The sequence below is a fragment of the Asterias amurensis genome, chromosome 6 (genome assembly GCF_032118995.1).
Source record: "Asterias amurensis chromosome 6, ASM3211899v1".
In the NCBI taxonomy this organism is placed as follows: domain Eukaryota; kingdom Metazoa; phylum Echinodermata; class Asteroidea; order Forcipulatida; family Asteriidae; genus Asterias; species Asterias amurensis.
The window spans coordinates 3330471-3349823 of NC_092653.1; the positions used below are offsets into that span (position 1 = coordinate 3330471).

The 19353-nt window shown below is 38.5% G+C and overlaps 1 protein-coding gene across 1 annotated transcript; it reads right to left on the bottom strand.

Moving 5' to 3' along the window:
• Positions 1-895: 895 nt before the first annotated feature.
• Positions 896-18879, bottom strand: LOC139937964 (flotillin-2a-like). The gene is made up of 9 exons (XM_071933276.1): positions 18686-18879; positions 17196-17277; positions 16280-16494; positions 13849-14081; positions 12905-13024; positions 11295-11509; positions 9694-9877; positions 7412-7555; positions 896-5998 (listed from the first exon to the last, which is right to left on the bottom strand). Exons 1-9 carry the CDS (start codon positions 18732-18734, stop codon positions 5969-5971), a joined length of 1272 nt encoding a protein of 423 aa, XP_071789377.1. The 5' UTR covers positions 18735-18879; the 3' UTR covers positions 896-5968.
• Positions 18880-19353: the final 474 nt, after the last annotated feature.

Below are 19353 nucleotides of genomic sequence, written 5' to 3' on the forward strand. Positions count from 1 at the left end.
ATCATAAATTTATATTAAAAGTGATTTTATAATAGAGGTGAGAGGTTTTACTATAAGCCATAAAATGTTTTTGAGAATAAAATAGAATTTAATAAGCCAGTGTTTGTGAGTAGTTTATTTGATTTAGTTTACATTCATGAATATGGATGAGGTGGGCGGGGTCAATAAACTCATAAATATTCCGCTTGGTGCAATCCGCCCCTGGTGTGTCTTTAGAGACACTGGATACTATTGGTAATTGACAAAAACAGTCTTCTCACTTGGTGTATCTCAATAATATGCATAAAATAACAAACCTGTGAAAATTTGACTTCAACTAGTGGTCGAAAGTTGCAAGATAATGATAGAAAAAACACCCTTGTCACACGAAGTTGTGTGCTTTCAAGATGCTTGATTTCGAGACCTCAAATTGTAATTCTGAGGTCTCTTAATCAAATTCGTGGAAAATTACTTCTTTCTTGAAAACTATGTCACTTCAGAAGGAGCTGCTTCTCACAATGTTTTATATTATCAACCTCTCCACATACTCGTTACCAGCAAAGGTTTTATGCTATTAATTATTTTGAGTATTTACAATGAGTGTCCACTGCCCTAAGCTAAGGCACTTAACCATTGGGATGAGATGTCAAAGTAAAAGGTCCTTAGTGTTCTGTAAAGTGAAAGGTTTGAGCCTGCTGTTACTAGTAGCAGTGGCTAAGGTGCTCCCTAAATGCTCTCATCATTATTAAACTTCACAAACTGTCTTAAAAAGTGGTTCTCTTTCTTCAAGGCTTTATAAGTACCTTATTGGTCGATATGTTTGCTATTATCAGACTCCAACTGTCCTAAATATTAATTCAGTAGTGCGAGTTTGTATAACAGTTGACAAAGTTTTGACACAATTTCACAAACATGATTTCAATAAATTCATTTTTATTGATTGCACTATAGTGTGCACCAACTTAATGAAAAGGCTAAATAAGGATTAAACATCAACTATCTAAACAAAAATTGCATACATAATATATCTTAAATATGTATAAAACCACAACTATGTAATCATTTTTCTGTGGAACCAGGATCAATGAAGTTTGTATCATACAATTATTTGTCAATATTTGTATCATTGCAATTAATAGTACAATAAAAAAGGCTGTTTTTGAGCAATTGGTTATTACTTTATTGGGGAAAAAGCATGTTAAACGGTCAGAAAGGATCTAAAAACTATTATATACGTATATACCACAGACAGAGATCCTTGTTATTTGATTGGTACAATACATGTCACATGTCATCCATTATTTCTGCCACAACTCTCCAAAGGTTAATATTTGAGTCCAATATGGATAATTATTGGATGCTTCACAGCATCACTCTCAAAATGATTGTTCCTGTTCTTTCGTCCGAACGAGGCAAGGTCATATCATGGAGGACAGGTCATATACATTTTTTTCTTCTTTTTGGAGTGTAGGGTGGGTGAGTTTCTGCACCCATTTTGTGTTTATTTTGGTGAAAGAGTTTTCAAGATAACAAGGATCTGTATGTGAGTTATTAAAAACAAATATTGAATGCAATTAATTCTTGCATTGTCAGCAAATATAAACACTCTGGAAATCGGGCTTTTCCATTTTCCCCCACTTGAACGTGGAACAGTCCAGTTTTCACATTGTAAAATCTGCAACCATACCATTATCTGCATCCAATATTTGTATACTATAATACATTTTTGTTTAATTAAAAAATCAGCACATTCAAATTCGTATCATATTATCACATACATGTACATGTACATTTAATTAGGCAATATAATCATAAAGGATATTGAAGCAAATAGAGACATAAATTCATGATTAATTATGTGTTTGCAGCGAAGGCTTTGAAAGGATAGCCAAATCCCAAAGGAAATTAGATTACAATCATTCATAGATCTGTGAAAAATTCAGACACAAAATGGTCAATGTTTTGTACACATTTTCCATAAATATTGTCGCAGATTTTTCGCTCTTCATATATACCTCCAAGTAAAAACCTTGCATGAATATTAAATCAAACTTCATGCATATTCCTTTCTTTTTTTGTTCTCATCTGTAACGGAACATTTCATTTCTAATCACATCAACACCTCGATGAAAAATTCATGATAATATTTCAACAATCAAAAATTATTTTAGATTGTAAAAAAATCACTTACAACAAACATTACATATAAACCAAATTCTATCTTGAAATGAAAATTTGACAATGACAAGTATTTACATAAAACAAAAGCTCCTAATTAATACTGAACTTAAAATTTTTAGGTAGTGAATTTTCAGGGCATAAATTAACTGCAACATATAGTTGAACTAGTGAATACGTTTGCGAAAAGGGGCGCATGATTATAGTAACTATACAGAATTGGTAAAGAAACAAAACATTGTCCGAAAGCTTTGCTGATTAAGAAGTTCATACTAGAACCATGTTTTTCTTAGAAATGTTTCCCTCTGAATTAGAGTCATCTTCAAGAAAACTGTATCTGAAAACATAAAGAGACATCTGATATCAGCAGACCCAACCCAAATTAAAGGCAGTGGACACTATTGGTAATCGCCAAAGACCAGTCTTCTCACTTGGCGTATCTCAACATGCATAAAATAACAAACCTGTGAAAATTTGTGCTTGTCAAAGTTGGGAGATAATAATGAAAGAAAAAACACCCTTGTCACACAGTGTTGTGCGCTTACAGATGCTTGATTTCGAGACCTCAAATTCTAAATCTGAGGTCTCAAAATCAAATTCAAGGAAAATTACTTCTTTCTTGAAAACTAGGTCACTTCAGAGGGAGCAGTTTCTTACAATGTTTTATACCTTCAACCTCTCCCCATTACTTGTTACCAAGTAAGGCTTTGTGCTAATAATTATTTTGAGTAATTACTAATAGTGTCCACTGCCTTTAAAGACAATGTGTGAACAAGCTGAAAATTGTGCTTGGTTTCACTTTTTTTTTCTCCTGACTCACACAATGGCTTAAGCCCAAATTTCGACAGGTTTGTTATATCGTGTTTGGTTTGTTGATCACACAACACATGAAAACCAAACTGTCTCCGACTATTTTGTCAGCTCTACCAATCATGTATAACACCTTGTAAGGTCAAACAGTTCCTTCATAAGCTACATGACCTTTATCATAAACAGTCGCCATCTTTGTTTGGTGCCCCGTGTGCAATATGAATAATACATACCGATTCAAATCCATACCCAAAAAGCACCAGACTATTTATCCGTTCAGCCTCACTTTGATTACACTAATGTAATTGGGAGAAATACAAGATGGCTGCCCATGATAAAAGCATGCGGCTCTAATTGAATAAAAACTTGCAGCAATATCCAAAAAAAAAATGCGAAATGGCGGATATTAAACCAAATGTACCCTGTTTTAGAATAATAATGTAAATAACATTTTTGAAACATGGCAGCCTGGAAACCGGCAAAGATTTGAAACCTTTAAAAAGGTGCAGCTTGACTCAGTCTCCAACTTTCTGACAGTCTTGTAATATATGCGAAATGCTTCAAAGAGTGAATTTCATAGAGCTACAAAAACAAGCCAAGCAAACAACATTATGCTAACCAGAACAAGGTTACCAGCCACAATACCATGTCACATGTACAATCTGTGACTGGCACCCTGCTCATAATAGCTAAGCAGGGATTTTGTTAAGCAGTATTTTCTGCTTAAGCATCTCTATAATTGGGCCATGATCTTTAATGAATGACTGGTTGACTCGAACAAGCCTTGAACCCACACAGCTGCTAAACTGAAATACTGAAAAAATATGATGAAATTCATAATAAATGATACCATATGACAATCCTAAAGAGTAAAATATCCTCATATAAAATACCACAATAATCACATTGTAATAATCACATTTACTTTCTCTACTCAATAATAGTGATACATAAAAAAATGAAAATATACAGAGCATTATACAGGCGATAGTACACGTCACATTTTGGTTATGTACAGCGTTTTGAAAGCCTGAAATAAACACTTGAACTAACAGAAGGTTTCGTCTGAGACTCAGTTCCAAGCGAGGAACTGCAGTCTGTCAAAAAAACGTTGACAGAGCCAAACACAGCAACATTCAGTACTTTGATTTTCAATTTCCAATGGCACAGCTGAAACCCAACAGCCGATTTCATGAAACGCTAGGATTAATCCTATCTCGAGTTAGGACGAGAGGAAACTCGTCCTAACTTTGGATGGGCTCAATGCGTCCTATGTCTTGTGGTACGGAACTTAACTCGTCCTAAGTCCTAAGATTAATCCTAAGTTAGAAAGAGTTTTGTGAAATCGATGGCAGGAGTCTTGGGTCCCAATTTCACAGCCCTGAGTATGGTAATCGAACAACCTGTCACTACCTCCTGAGATAAAAATGTCGCACTTGGTCAGCATGCAAAATGTCCTTGGAAATAGAAATTTCCACAAAAAATACATTCCCCCCAAAATATATATATTGAAAGAAAAGAGTCAAAAATACCTTCAGTTTAGCACTTATCGGATCAATGCTGTAACTTCTGTTAGATTAATCTATAATATGGTTGACTGGGACCCCAACTACAATCGGCTCTGGCTGGCAACTGACTTATAGTCCAACTGCAGTTGGCTCTGGATGAGCAAGCCTAAGCCACCACCAGTGAACACAAAAGTCATATTTGGAAAAGATCCCACCATGACAAAGAAATTATTAATATAAGACTATGGTCCAACTATCTACAATTGGCTCTGGCTCGTGAAGCCTGGCTCATGAAGCCAAAGCCAGAACCTGATAACCACAAACACCAGAATTTAGCAAAGGCCTCAGATTGAAACAACACCATCTAAACATGCCCAAGTTACAAAATCTTAAAATTACTGGGGACTTGGGTATAGTTCAAACACTTAAAGGTAGGGTCAAAGAACGTTAAATACATGTACTCAAAAAAATAATGACCATAAAAACGCCCTTTAGTGAGAAGAACTGCAGCTGTTTTTGAGAAAGGATGCCTTTCAAAGTATGGTTTGTGTGTTTGGTGTTCGTTAGGCACCTCGCTAAATGCGGATGAATTCGCATTCATGTGAAACTACAGCGCCAGAACTTGGCTGAAACTTTCCAAGTGATTTGCATTGCATCGTTCTTTAACCAGCATTATATTGACAAAGACCAGGCTATGACCCTACCTTCAATGAAGGTTTAACAAACTTCTAGAATTACTATTTCTTGATCTCGCCATCCGAGTAGAATTCCACCAAGAAGCCTGATATTTGGACTTCAACAATTTTTGGTCAGGGAGCGGAAAATATTGGAGTATGCCAACATGTAAATAATTTGTTAAAACATTATTTATAGTCATTATATAGTCATAATATATACAGTGGTTAAAACAGAGGATTTGGAAACTAGAATGGGTGTCCACACGCTAGTCTTGATTGTCTATTGAAAAAATGAAAAACAAAAAAAACAAGTTTTTGTTTTCATTTTTTAAGAGTGCAGTATCCTCATGGATAAAAAATACCAACAAGAGATTCCTGAAGCAACCACAAACATCAAGTTATATATGAATGTATTTAGTGATAATAATATCATAGGGTTTAAATAACATTTTTATATAGTGTATGGGTCAGGGGTTAGGGGTCAGGGGTTAGGGGTTGAGGTCAAGTGGGGGGGGTCGTTAAAGCACACATAACTGAAAATTTGTTAGACCCTCTCTTTTTTTTGTTTCATTAACTCCTCATACAAAATCCAGCCTAGCACGTGGACACCTCCACAAATTTTTGTCACACTCCAAACACAGTACTTTTTTCCTAACTCCGCCAAAAATCCACAAAAAACGATAAGTAACTGTTTTAGTTAGGGTTCTCCACACTCTCATAACGAGGGTTGTATGAGCAAGATCTTAGGTGAGGAGGGGTTGTTGTTGCACCAATACCATGCAGGGAAGTGATCGGACGAGCTCATAACGTGGCGTCTTAACGAGCTCCTGGTATCTTAGACATCACCTGAAGGAGATAAAATAAAGAAACAAAAGAACTTGTATTAGAGCATGAAAAAAAAGATAATTTTCAAGTGATGAACCACAAAGGGAACTAGGTAAATTTCTTTGAAAATTGAGCAGGACTTGAAACTGCGACATCTGGGTAAAAATGCCATCCCTCGACCAAGCAGTACTTAGTGGGTCATTGGGACGGGCTACATAAATTGTTCTCATAACTCAAAACATTTAAAAAATGTTTCTCTTACAGAAGTTCAAGTGCCTTAAAGCCATTGGACCCTTTCGGTACAGGAAAAAAAAAAAAAGTTCACAGATTTACAAATAACTTACAGGGTTTATAGAAGGTAGTGGTGAAAGACTTCTCTTGAAATATTATTCCATGAAATGCTTTACTTTTTGAGAAAACATTAAAACAATTATCAATTCTCAACATCGATTATAGTAAACACATGTCATGACACAGCGAAACGTGCGGAAACAAGGGTGGGTTTTCCCGTTATTTTCTCCCAACACCGATTGAGCCTAAATTTTCACAGGTTTGTTATTCTATATATAAGTTGTGATACACGAAGTGTGGGCCTTTTGATAATACTGTTTACCGAAAGTGGCCAATGGCTTTAAGTACCACATTTGTAGATACATGCATAATACAAGATAATATAATGTGATGCGATCAAGCAAAATGAGTCATTTGTCGACCCAGGTAATTATTCAGTTTTTTGATACATTTTAAAAGAGCATAATCTATGCTTTAATGCTCTTGAAACCCTGTGTTGATGCGTTCTTAAAAGTCAAGTTTAAAGTCAAGTTGTTTATTGGTAATTGTCAAAGACAAGCCTTCACAGTTGGTGTATCTTAACATATGTATAAAATAACAAACCTGTGAAAATTTGAGCTCAATCAGTGGTCTAAGTTGTGAGAAAATAATGAAAGAAAAAACACCCTTGTCACACGAAGTTGAGTGCTTTCAGATGCTTGATTTCAAGACCTCAAATTCTAAATCTGAGGTCTCGAAATCAAATTCGTGGAAAATTACTTCTTTCTCGAAGACTACATTACTTCAGAAGGAGCCGTTTCTCACACTGTTATATACTATCAACCTCTCCCCATTACTCGTTACCAAGAAAGGTTTTATGCTAATAATTATTTTGAGTAATTACCAATAGTGTCCACTGCCTTTTAACAGACAAAATGCACATTTCAATGCTAATTTCAACTCCTTTTTTATGTTATTTATCAGGAAGGAAATTGCCAATACAAACTAAGATGTATTTGGGCATTTAAGTTAATTAAAACGATTAAAAATTTCATCCATTGGGGGGTTGGCATGTTTTGGCTTGTTTTTCAATAATGATATTTCCAACAAACAACTCATATAGCTTGATCACATCACAAATAGTTATCATTCGTCCTGACTTACCTTTGTGAGGTCTGTGCCAGTCAGAGCTTGAACAGCGACCGGGAGGGATCCAAGAAGCTTGCTGAGCTCAGTGGTGGTTCTATCATCTCCAAGGAGAACAATCTCATCAGTCTTAGCGAGAGGAGCAGCTATCTCAGCAGCAATCTAAGGAAGAATCGGACAAAGTTTCATTTCATTTCATTTCTTAATTCTGCAGCCGGTTTCACGGTTAATCCTATCTCGAGTTGGGACGAGTAACTCGTCCTAACTTAGGATGAGTTCAATGCCTCCTAGCGTCTATGGTTACAGAACTTAACTCGTCCTAAGTCCTAAGATTAATCCAAAGTTAGGAAGAGTTTGGTGAAATTGATGGGGGGTTGTGAAGCCAAGGACTCTCACAAAAAGAAAACTTAATCACTGTACTAGCCAAGAACCCTATGGAGAGAAGGCAAAGGAAGAAGTTTTAGTTCTAGATGTGGGAGGAAAACCCCAGAGAACCAGAGGAAAACCCGCGCAGCCCGATAGGCACTGAACACCAAATCCATGCAGTGCCCACGGCTGGATTCGAACCAGGGTCCTAGAGGTTGAAGGCGAGGACAGAATCCATTTCGCCAACCTGACAATTGAACGTTTCAGATCAAATGTGCGCTATTAAATCAAGATACATAAATGACCATACCATGCAGTGGTGTAACCAGAGGAGGAGGGGAGGGAGGTGGGGCAGGAGGGCAGTACCTGTTCTGGGAACCCTTGCAGCTCCTGCCCCCCAAGATCAAAATAATGCACAAATGAATGGTTGATAGTCCCAAACATTACATCCTTGCCCGCGCTTGCCCCCCCCCCCCCCTCCCCGACTCCCCATGAAAACATCTTGTTATGCCACTGATACCATGCAAAGCACACGATGCAACAAAGGGGAAGCAAATTGTTGCATACTGTTCTCCTCAGCAGAAAACTACAGAACCTTTGTTCTTCTATCTGGGGAATCGTGTCGGACTCTGCAAGCTGCGTATTTAGCAGGCTGTGAGTGGCCTGTGGGATGTACAGGGTAAAATTAAGCTTGGGCGATATCGATTTATTTTAATCACGATATGTCGCCGACAATATATCGCGATATTCGATATAATCGCGATTAATTAAATTTGACATCATCAGTCTTCAAACTCCCAGTGAAAGTTGTAGAAGAGACAGTCATAGCATAAGAGAGGTGTTCTAATGACCTATTCTTCTGGTTTTACTCCAAACCTATGGGGTGCAAGGTGTCTCAGCTAAGAAATACATCGCGATATTGCGATACTTAATCGCTATCGATATATCGCGATATATCGCGATCGCGATATATCGCTATTTCGATTAAAACCAAATCGATCTGATATCGAAATCGTTTCCAAATTAGTATCGCGATATTCGATAATATCGTGGTATCGCCCAAGCTTAGGTATAATCAGCTTCTGTTACGTCTCATGTGGATCTCCCATTATCCTAAACCAGAGCCATATATTAAAGAGTAGCGACAACTTCTAACAGAGACTCACAAAGAAGACATTTTTACATGGTGTCGCCGCAAACCTTATTTACTTGGTATTTTCCAACATGCATAGCATTAAGTGTACCTAAGTTGTGATTAGAAGCCATTTTTTGTGTCAACAAAAAACGTATCAGCGAACACAGGGTGCAATACTAGTCTACTCATTTGGGTTGTGCTGCATTTGCACTGAAAATGACATACAACAACCAGGGAACTAAAGAATAACTGGTCCCTTTATGTTGCAACTCTCTTAATACACAGATCTATCACAAACCAGTCCTTGCTCTTAATTTTTGTAGTGACTAGAAACAAAATGGCTTTGTAAATAGCCAGCAGGATGTGGGCACAATTTCATGGCTCTGCTTATCGCCAAAATCTGCGCTTGCAATCACCAGTTTTCACTCACAGGGCAAAATTGTTGGATAAGCTGTGTAAGTAAAGAATGCCTAGTAACATGGAGTACCATGTACAGCATGCCACATGTACAATTTGTGACTGGTATCCTGCTCATTTCTGCTTCGCAGAAAAAGTGTCAAGCACTAGTTTCTGCTTAAGCATCTCTATGAATTTGGAGCCTGAACACAAATAGAAAAGGGATTTAGGTCCAACTTCATGCGTAGCAAAAACGTCACAAGGCTGTTTTCACAGCGAATGTTTTGCAGTTGCACATTTCAACTGATGTGAATTAAAGAGGCGCATTGCCTTCAAATATATCAAAACGTTGAATTGCTCCTCCCTTTTTAAGAGTTGTTCATGAAACACCCACGATCGTTACCTTAGGCAATGACTCCAGGACGAGACTCATCTTAGCAGCGTCTCCGTACTGTTTGTAAGCAGCAGCCTTCATCCTCATTCTCTCAGCCTCAGCCTTGCCGATAGCCTCGATGGATATCGCCTCAGCGTGGCCGATCTTCTTGATCTTCTCAGCCTCTCCTCTGGCTGCTAGCACGGTCTTTGTTCTGTACAACAGAGAAGATGATGTGACTCTTACATAGAGTTATATATAAGAACTAGAGGGCACACTGGCCTAAATACGCGCTCCGGCATGCGCGCAGGCGGCCATTTTCTAAGTTGACAAAACTGGCATCTCACAGCGTGTGTCTGTGCGGCCATTTTGTAAGTTGAACAAACAGCATCGCGTGAGCGTTCAATAAAAAAAAACTCAAACGTGTATTTCATATTCTACGCGCGTACAGAATGGCGCGCTTGTCATCATGCGGTCCCGTGGCGTTTGTGCACGAAGCATCACCAGTGCGCCCTCTAGTTCTTATATATAACTCTATGGACTCTTAGTATTCATATGAAGTCATAGACCTTTATCATAGTGCGGATATGATGTTTTTTTCTCTCATTCAAATCAATATACCTTTCCATTGTTGAGAAACAAACAATTTTTTATTGGCAAAAGTTGTTATAGTAAGTAGTGGTTATTTACAGAATGCAATGGAGTAGATATTAATAATAAAAAATAATTAGCTCTTATAGTGCCTTTTACAATATCCGTTTCAATGCGCTTTACATTAGTGCCCTGGTCATTGGGCCAATAACATTCCTTTAATCTTTCTCAGCTCCCTGAGGGGTATACAGGCCTGAGCTGCCGTGCGCTCCAAAAGGCTTTTTCATACAGAATATCAACCTCTACCCTCGCAGGTACCATTTATAGAGAATAAATTATAGTAAGCATCAAGGACACAATTGTCAAGACCAGGATCCGAACCCACACTCCGATGACTTAACCATCAGAGCTTGAATTTGATGTTCTAAACCACTCAGCCATGACACCCTTTTGTGTATTCCAATGGGAAATTTAGACTTTCTGCTCTTCACCAGGTAATGTCAACAATTTGGGAATAGGAGAAGCATGGGAGTAACAGTCATCGACAGCACTTGTCAACAAATACCTTGTGTTTTGCAGGTTTGTGTTTTTGTATTTAGATTTAGCCCAACTGTAATTTGTTTTCCATAATACGATGCCAAACATCGTATTTGCAGTATAAACCAGACTGTTCTGGAACAGGACGTACTGGACACGAGTTCCCCAAGGATAACAAGCGTTGTGCCGAGTTTTTTGGGGTGTTTTTTTTTCAGGGTAATGAGCAAATATTCCAAACTGCTGACCTACCAAAAAATTGAGAAGAAATCTGAAGTTTAGATGTCTGACAATGTATCTGATTAATTTTCAAGAGGCTGAGAGACTTCTAAATACTTTTTGAGTATTTGTGAATTTTTAGCATTTACCACTGTTTGCTATGGGAGTTGTGCACCTTTACCTGGTAGGTCTGCTGCCCTCTAGTGGCAAAGCTCTCAAAAAGTCTCCCAATACGAATTATTCTACCAGAATGGAAGGTGAAGCACATGATCAAAGTATTTTTTTACCTTTCACCCAAAGCAATGGTTTCCACTTTGTAAGATTCAGCCTCGGCGGGTCGCTTGATGGTGGCGATGAGCTCTCGTTCCTTACGCTCGATTTCCTTCTCCTCAATGTCGATGAGTTTTCTTCGTTCTACGACGTCGATCTCGATCTCCTCACTACGGATCAGCTGCTTGATCTTGGCTGCTTCCAACTCGTACGCCAACTCGGCCTCGGCTTTCTGTCATCAGAAAAATCAGGCAAAAACACTGTTGCTTAGAGGCAGGAGACAGACATATTTTATATTCATCCCTTAATAGAGACCATAGTGGCCACAAGTGACTTGTACATAAATGCCCATAGCCGCTGCAAATGGCAGTATGGTTTGACAGTAGTGGCTACAAGTGACTTGTACATAAATACCCATAGCCGCTGCAAATGGCAGTATGGTTTGACAGTAGTGGCTACAAGTGACTTGTACATAAATGCCCATAGCCGCTGCAAATGGCAGTATGGTTTGACAGCAGTGGCAACAAGTTGCAGCAAATTGCCGCATGGTTTGACCATAGTGGCCACAAGTGACTTGTACATAAATGCCCATAGCCGCTGCAAATTGCAGTATGGTTTGACAGTAGTGGCTACAAGTTGCAGCAAATTGCCGCATGGTTTGACCATAGTGGCCACAAGTGACTTGTACATAAATGCCCATAGCCGCTGCAAATTGCAGTATGGTTTGACAGTAGTGGCTACAAGTTGCAGCAAATTGCCGCATGGTTTGACCATAGTGGCCACAAGTGACTTGTACATAAATGCCCATAGCCGCTGCAAATTGCAGTATGGTTTGACAGTAGTGGCTACAAGTTGCAGCAAATTGTCGCATGGTTTGACCATAGTAGCCACAAGTGACTCGTACATAAATGCCCATAGCCGCTGCAAATGGCAGTATGGTTTGACAGTAGTGGCTACAAGTTGCAGCAAATTGCCGCATGATTTGACCATAGTGGCCACAAGTGACTTGTACATAAATGCCCATAGCCGCTGCAAATGGCAGTATGGTTTGACAGTAGTGGCTACAAGTTGCAGCAAATTGTCGCATGGTTTGACCATAGTGGCCACAAGTGACTTGTACATAAATGCCCATAGCCGCTGCAAATGGCAATATGGTTTGACATTAGTGGCTACAAGTGACTTGTACATAAATGCCCATAGCAGCCGCAAACTGCCACAGGTTTGAACCACTTCCATTCACATAAAGAGGTCGAAGTAAAGTTCATGTCCGGATATCTTAACTTTCCAATGTGGTATGTTACTAGGCTTAGTTCTTGATAATTTAACCGTCTCAGTAAAATAATCAAGAACCAAGCCTCAGATTGTTTGAACGAGTTTAAAACCTTTTTGCAGCTCTTTGCTTCCCTTAGTAACCTCTGGAGTTAAAGATTCCAATGAGGATTTGGGAGCAGTATCTTCCTACTTAATAAGCAATATTTCTTTATACTTGAAGTAAAAGAAAAGTTGATTTTCACCAGGCAGAACACAAAAAATTTAAATTCATGCAACAGTGTGAAATTTCACCTCCTTGGTATTGATTTTGAAATCAACAAATCGATCTTTCTCTAAGCGATAATTTGGTGCTTACCTTTGTGTTGACCTCTACCTCAAATCCTGCTTTATGCATCTCAAATTTACGAGATGAGTCAGCAATTTTGGTGTCTGCATCGTACTTGGTGTCCATCATGACCTTCTCGCATTCTGCTTCCTGTTCATTGATTTAAAATAAAGAAGGTTATGAAAGAGAAAGTTTGGTAATTACTTAAAATATATGTTAGCATAACAAAATTACTTGGTATTGAGCAAGTGGGAGCTGTTAAACATTGGAAGTGTCGTGGCGGAGCAGTTAATAGCAACGAATTCAAACTCTTATGGTTCTGATCAGCAGTGTGTGGGTTCAAATCCCCAGCCGTGACATTTGTGTCCTTATGCAAGACACTAAACTATTGCTTCGTCCTTCGGAAGGGACGTAAAGCCGTTGGTCCCATGTGTTGGGTAATGCATGTAAAATAACCCAGTGCACTTATCGAAAAGAGAAGGGGTTTGCCCCGGTGTTTCTGGCTGTTGCTGCTGAATGCGACGTAGCACTTTGTAACCCCTTCTAAGGTGCTACATACTCAGCGCCTTGAGTACCTTGTTTGGTAGATACGTGCACTATATAACACTTTAATTTTATTATTATTATTATTATTATTGTTATTGTTATTATTAATATTGTGAAAAATGACTCCTTAAGAAGTGACATAGTTTTTGGGAAAGTGGTTATTTCTCACTAAAATATATGAATCTGAGGTAGGCTTTTATAAGGCATCTGAAAGCACACTAATTTGTGCAACAAGGGTGGCTTTTATTTATTCTCTTGCAACTTTGATGATCAATTGAGTCCAAATTTTTACAGATATGTTATTTTATGCATATTTTGGGATACACAAAGTGAGAATACTGGTCTTTGACAGTTACCAAAGGTGTCTTTAACATGAAGATCATCTAAAAAACCACAAAACAACTTTATGTTACAAACTAAAAGCTCACCCTGATTCCAGCATCCCTGTTAGCCTCTGCTACACCAATATCAGCATCTCTCTTGACCACGGCAGTCTGTGAGATACCCAGAGAGTCCAGGTAGTCCACCTTATCGAACACGTCCTTGATGGTGAAGCTCTCAATCTCCAGACCCATGCGGCCTACATCGGGGGAAGCTACTTCTCGTACCAGCTGGGCGAATTGGTCACGGTCCTGAAAGATTGCCTCTACCGTCAGCGTACCTGATTAGCGAAGGGAAAGCGTTAAATATCTATAAATAATGAACTCTTATAGCGACCAGGAAATCATGTCAAATCCTGCACACTGTGTCCAATAGACCTTATGCATTGACGTCATCCAGCCGCCATCTTTGAGGTCAAACGATGACGAAACAATCAAAATGCACATAGATTGGCCAATGAACAACCTCCTTTTGACCTCAAGGCGAGGGCGCCGTACTGAAATGACGTCATGTGCATAAGGTCTATAGACCCCTTGCTTTAGCTACAATTGCTGAGGTCACACATATATATGTGGCGCGCAAAACTCTCAGCCAATTTACCTCAGTAAGGGTGCTTTATGGTTCTTGTGACCAGAGCTGTGTAATGAGAGAGTTGCAACATAGAGAGACCGGTTTTCTTTGGTCGCATGATTGCTGGACAACCCAAAAAGCAAACTAGTCTGGCACCCTGTATTCTCCAACGCGTTTTTTTACACAAAACTGCTTTATCCCAAGTTATTGCAACTCTCTCATTGACCCAAGGGAGGCCATTCTCTCAGTGTATCATGAGAAAAGGTTAACAAAATGTTGGTCCTCGTGCAGTGTTGAATGCACAACCCCTTTGACCAAGATCATGTTTTTCTGTGTGCAGCACCATAGTGGCGATTTTGGTGAGGGCCGCTTGCTGTGGCCATAGGTGAGATTGATTACCCGCTGTCACCTCACTAAACAATGATGGATTCAATGATCTTGTGAAAATGTTGTGACAGATTTTTGCTGTTTTCTCAGCAATCAGACAGTGTTATCAGCTGAAACTTTCACATGTGACTTTTAATGTATCTTTCTTTATAGTTTTGCCTATAAAGTAGCTTTACCTTCACAACAAATTGTTTTGTGAACCTACATTGAAGATATCTTGTTCATTTATTTGCAGAGAATTATATTTTGATAACCATTATTTATGATAACTTGATAACACTGATAGTAATCATAATAATGATAATAAAAATGACCTTGGTTGGTGGCTGGCCGCTGTTACATGTAATTAACACTGGCCACCAACCTGTTCATAGGCAGTGAACACCAACTTCTCACACTGTTTTACCTATTTCAATATTTCTTTTTCCTTTATTTCAGAAGTTATAATACTGATACAGTAGGCCTAGGCCTATATAAAAATAATAATTTAATAACTATAATTTACCAGCCTGTTCAAGAGCGCATACAATATCATCAGGGAATTCATATGATGAATGCACAGTGTGCTTTTTTTCCTTCATTTATGTTTCTATCCTTTATCTGCAGATCTTTAGTTCCAGGTTTGCAGCAGCGCTTATGAATGAGAACTTGTTACTACCTTGACATATCCTGCCGGAAACCATCTAGGAATATTGTATTTCATTTGTCAACAGTTCTTTTTCCTCTATACATAAACACAGGAAGTTACAGGCTGTACGTTGCAACCAGTGTTTATAGGAACTTGTTTTCACCTAAACAAATCCGTCGGAAAGTCATGAGGAATAAATGTGTTTGTATTTCAATATTTCTGCTTCCTTTAAATGTTAGGATGCTAAAGTTAGTTTACAATGACTTGAAGTTAGTGTAAAAAAATAACAAATAATCAAACAATTAATAAGATTACACAATAATGGAATTATCTTGAAAACTGTACAAACTCTTCCTATAAATCTTTAAATAAAATTCCATTGCAGCGCTTTGAAATGGAAACTCGCGCGGTAAACACAAAATCGGCTGCTTAACAGCTTAATGAAATTGGACCCAGGTCTGTGCAAGGATTCCAAGGCCCACTGCATCATTGCGTTAAGTAATTTTGAAAGAGTTTTTTTTTTTCTGGTCAGATCAGGGCTTAAATTCATGGCTCTCCTTACCGCCGAATTCGGCGCTTACGGTCACCATTTTCGCTTACAAGCAAGCGCCGAATCTCTGCGCTAGCTGTTTAGGCATAGAATGCCTAGTAATGTGGAGTACGCACGCGCAGAAGCCAAAATTCCCTGCTAACCTGAGAAATACGCCTGATGAACAAGCACGGAATTCCTGCTTCCGTAAGCGCCGATTCTTTGCTGACGGTAAGCTGAGCCATGAGATTGGGGCCCAAGTGTTTCAAGAAAGTTTGAAAATCAGGAAAAAGGAGATATGGATGTTAATTCATGAAATCTGTCCAACAAATCCTGACAAAAAACGAGCTAGCCAAACACCTACCTAAGATAGCTCTAAGATGACCTTCCAGAGTTTGTAAGACTACTTGTCGAATCTCGTTGGTAGAACGACCCAAGAACTGTTCACAAGCTGTGGCTAACAGTCCCTCCTCTGTCATGACCTTGACTTGGGCCACCCCTGTGACTGTGAGGGGCACACCCATCGATGTCTCTACATTTTCACACTTGGGGTTGAGGGTCATGACCTCCAGGGTGATCCTAGAAAGACAAAAAAACAATCTTCTAAAGAATCGTACAAATATAGAGAGAATTTATGAAATTGAGGTGGGTTTTTCAAGTTATTTTTACAAAAAAACGCCAAGATTTAAATGTCCAATTCAAAATAAAAATAAGCCTTTTTGATGGCTCAAAAACAAAACAAAGTAAGTGGAGTGTTTTGGAAAATAATTTCAATTCTTGAGCTACATTTGAGTGTTGATGTTTTTCTTTAAAACTCAAATATTGCACACTTATTCTGTTATCTATGGGCACTAAGGCAGACAGAAACTTGCTATTATCAACTGCTCACAAGAAGGTGCAATGTTCCCCTTATTTCCCCAACCAGGGCCCAATTTCATAGGGCTGCTTAACTGTAAGCAAATTTGTGTTCTTACTGCAGCAGAAAAACTTGCTTAGCCTAAGCGTATTTCACAGGTTAGCAGAAAAATTGGGTGGCCATATTGCGTGTTTACCGTGGATTTGCATTGTGAAGTCATTTATGTTTGTGCGATAAGCACCGGATGGTTAGCATGCCTTTTGGTGTGCTTCTGGTTAGCAGCGCTATGAAATAGAAATTGCACAGTAAGCATAAAATCAGCCGCTGAGCAACGCTATGAAATTGGGCCCAGAAGTGCAACTGTGCACACTCAATAAGCAATTTACATTCTCCACGGGAACCATCTTGAAGACAGTGTACTCACTTTTGGACATCTGATACCATCCACCACGCCCAGGTCCATCCTCCGATGATGTACTTCTTGGAACCACTTCCACAACATCCACCTAGACAAGGAATTAAACAAGATTCAAACAAATACCTCAGGAAGTTCTGGTTTAGCCAGAGAGTGGTAACTTATTGAAAGAGAGGCAAGTGCAGCTACAAGTGTGAACACTTTCAAGGGACTTGTGGACAAATTCTTAAATAATAATAATTACACACAGCTTGTATAGCGCTTCACACATATATCATTGGGGGGCTTTACATTATAAGCTTATCTAAGCTGTCTGCCCCAGTAACCAGGACCACCGTCTCTTCCCATGTGTGATGGCGTCGGTAGATTCAAGTAAGTTCAAGTAAGTTTGTGTCTTGCAGTGAAACAATGGAAATTATTCTCTGTACAGTTATGAAAATAATTGTGAGGGTAGAGTGAGTGGGATCGCAACAATGATTTCATCATAATTTTTTTTACAATGTAAGTATAATTTCTTGTTAGTTAATAATTTTGTGCAATTAGCTTAAAAAGAACACAACTTTCTTGAATCTGTAGAAATAGCTATTTCCTTTTTGATCTAACATTTCTGGTCAAATCGGCAAAAAATTTAAGAATCTTAAATTAAAACCACCTACATGTATGGTTATTTATGGATCCTTCAACACAAAATCCAACACCAAAGTTAGAGAGTCTAAAACCTGATCCATGTTACCAGATCAGAGGGGGTGGAGGCGGGTCTGCAGGGCCTCCGCTCTCAGAAACATTGTCCCCATAATAATGAGACTTAAACAACAACGCACAAATGAATGGTTCGGATAACTTTCGGTATGGCGCCACCACTTTTTCACTCATCTTTACAAAAAGGGATATCTCATTGATGAGGTAAATTAGAAACTTTATTATTTCATATCAAATGATAAAGTGGTGGCACCATACGGAAAATTTTCCATTAATAATAAACAAGTAAATAAAAAATAATAAAAGTAATAATTAATAAATGAATAAAAATGGATCTGCTGGTAAAATAGAAATATTATTATTAAAACAGTTGATTTAATGGCCTCTTTTGCCACTGCACTGCAGTTACAAGCCATAGACTGCAACGTGTGATGATGGGGATGGATGGGTGAGGTTTCCTAAACACTTTAACCAAAAATGGCTTGGATTGGAGTGGGGACTGGGGTGATCAAAACAAAAGAAATACAACAAGTTGTAAACCAAAGTACAAAGTTAAAACATATACATCTACATCTACTCAACTAGTAGTACTGCTACTTATCTAAACATATCTAAAAATGTGTAAATTTTACTGATATTGATAAGGCAAAGCTAAGTGTGAGGTGCCCAACAAAAGCGTAGAGTCGGGTTCAATACGGCCTAGCAATGGATAGATCGAACTTAATTAAATTTGTCAAAACACTGATTGAACCGAGCTGAAAATATCTACCAAAAGCAGGTATAATGCAGAAAAAACATACCTGAAACAACCATAGCCTCATTGGGCCCTACTGTGTTTACATTCCCCATAGTGCTGCTTCGTGAAGGCTGAAGAAAACAACGATTTTAACACACGGCAACAGCAGCCACAGCCTACAAATGGCAACTATTTTGGTCGTGTGTATTTTGATGTGTGTACGGTTTGGTGTGTGGGATGTACGCACGTAATCAACTCTCCTATAGTTACTGCACAAAAATTTCCACAACAAGAAAGATGGCCGATAGCACCCACCAAATTAGTTTCCTACGCTTGTTCAGGGAATCATAGATTCTTCAGTTATTTTATTTACCGCTTATATTCTAATTGTTCAGCACACAGATTTTAGCTTTCCATTAAAACTTAAAAATTCTGGCGACACTAATTTGTATTATAAGATGAGGACAGGGTAAATAACATGCAATGTTACTTCAAAGATTCGTGGGAACTGAAACCAGAATGGTCACGTGGTAAAGGGTGGGACGCGTTGGGTTTGTGTACATTGTACAAGGTGCATTAATTTACACATGTACATACATGACATACATCAACAATGTGTAGTGGGTTACGCAAGTATGAGTACATTGCAAAACACGGGACACTTTGAGCAGCAGTAAATTTCCATCGGCGATGATTCATCAATGGCCATGATCATTATCATCATGGAAAAAA

Excerpts from the sequence above, each read along its gene's own strand:
- LOC139937964 (XM_071933276.1), bottom strand. The coding sequence starts at position 18,734 with ATGGGGAATGTAAACACAGTAGGGCCCAATGAGGCTATGGTTGTTTCA. Across the intron at positions 14,082-16,279 it reads TCATCTTAGAGCTATCTTAG|GTACGCTGACGGTAGAGGCA; the intron begins GTAGGTGTTTGG and ends TTCGCTAATCAG. Across the intron at positions 7,556-9,693 it reads TCCTGGAGTCATTGCCTAAG|ATTGCTGCTGAGATAGCTGC; the intron begins GTAACGATCGTG and ends ATTCTTCCTTAG.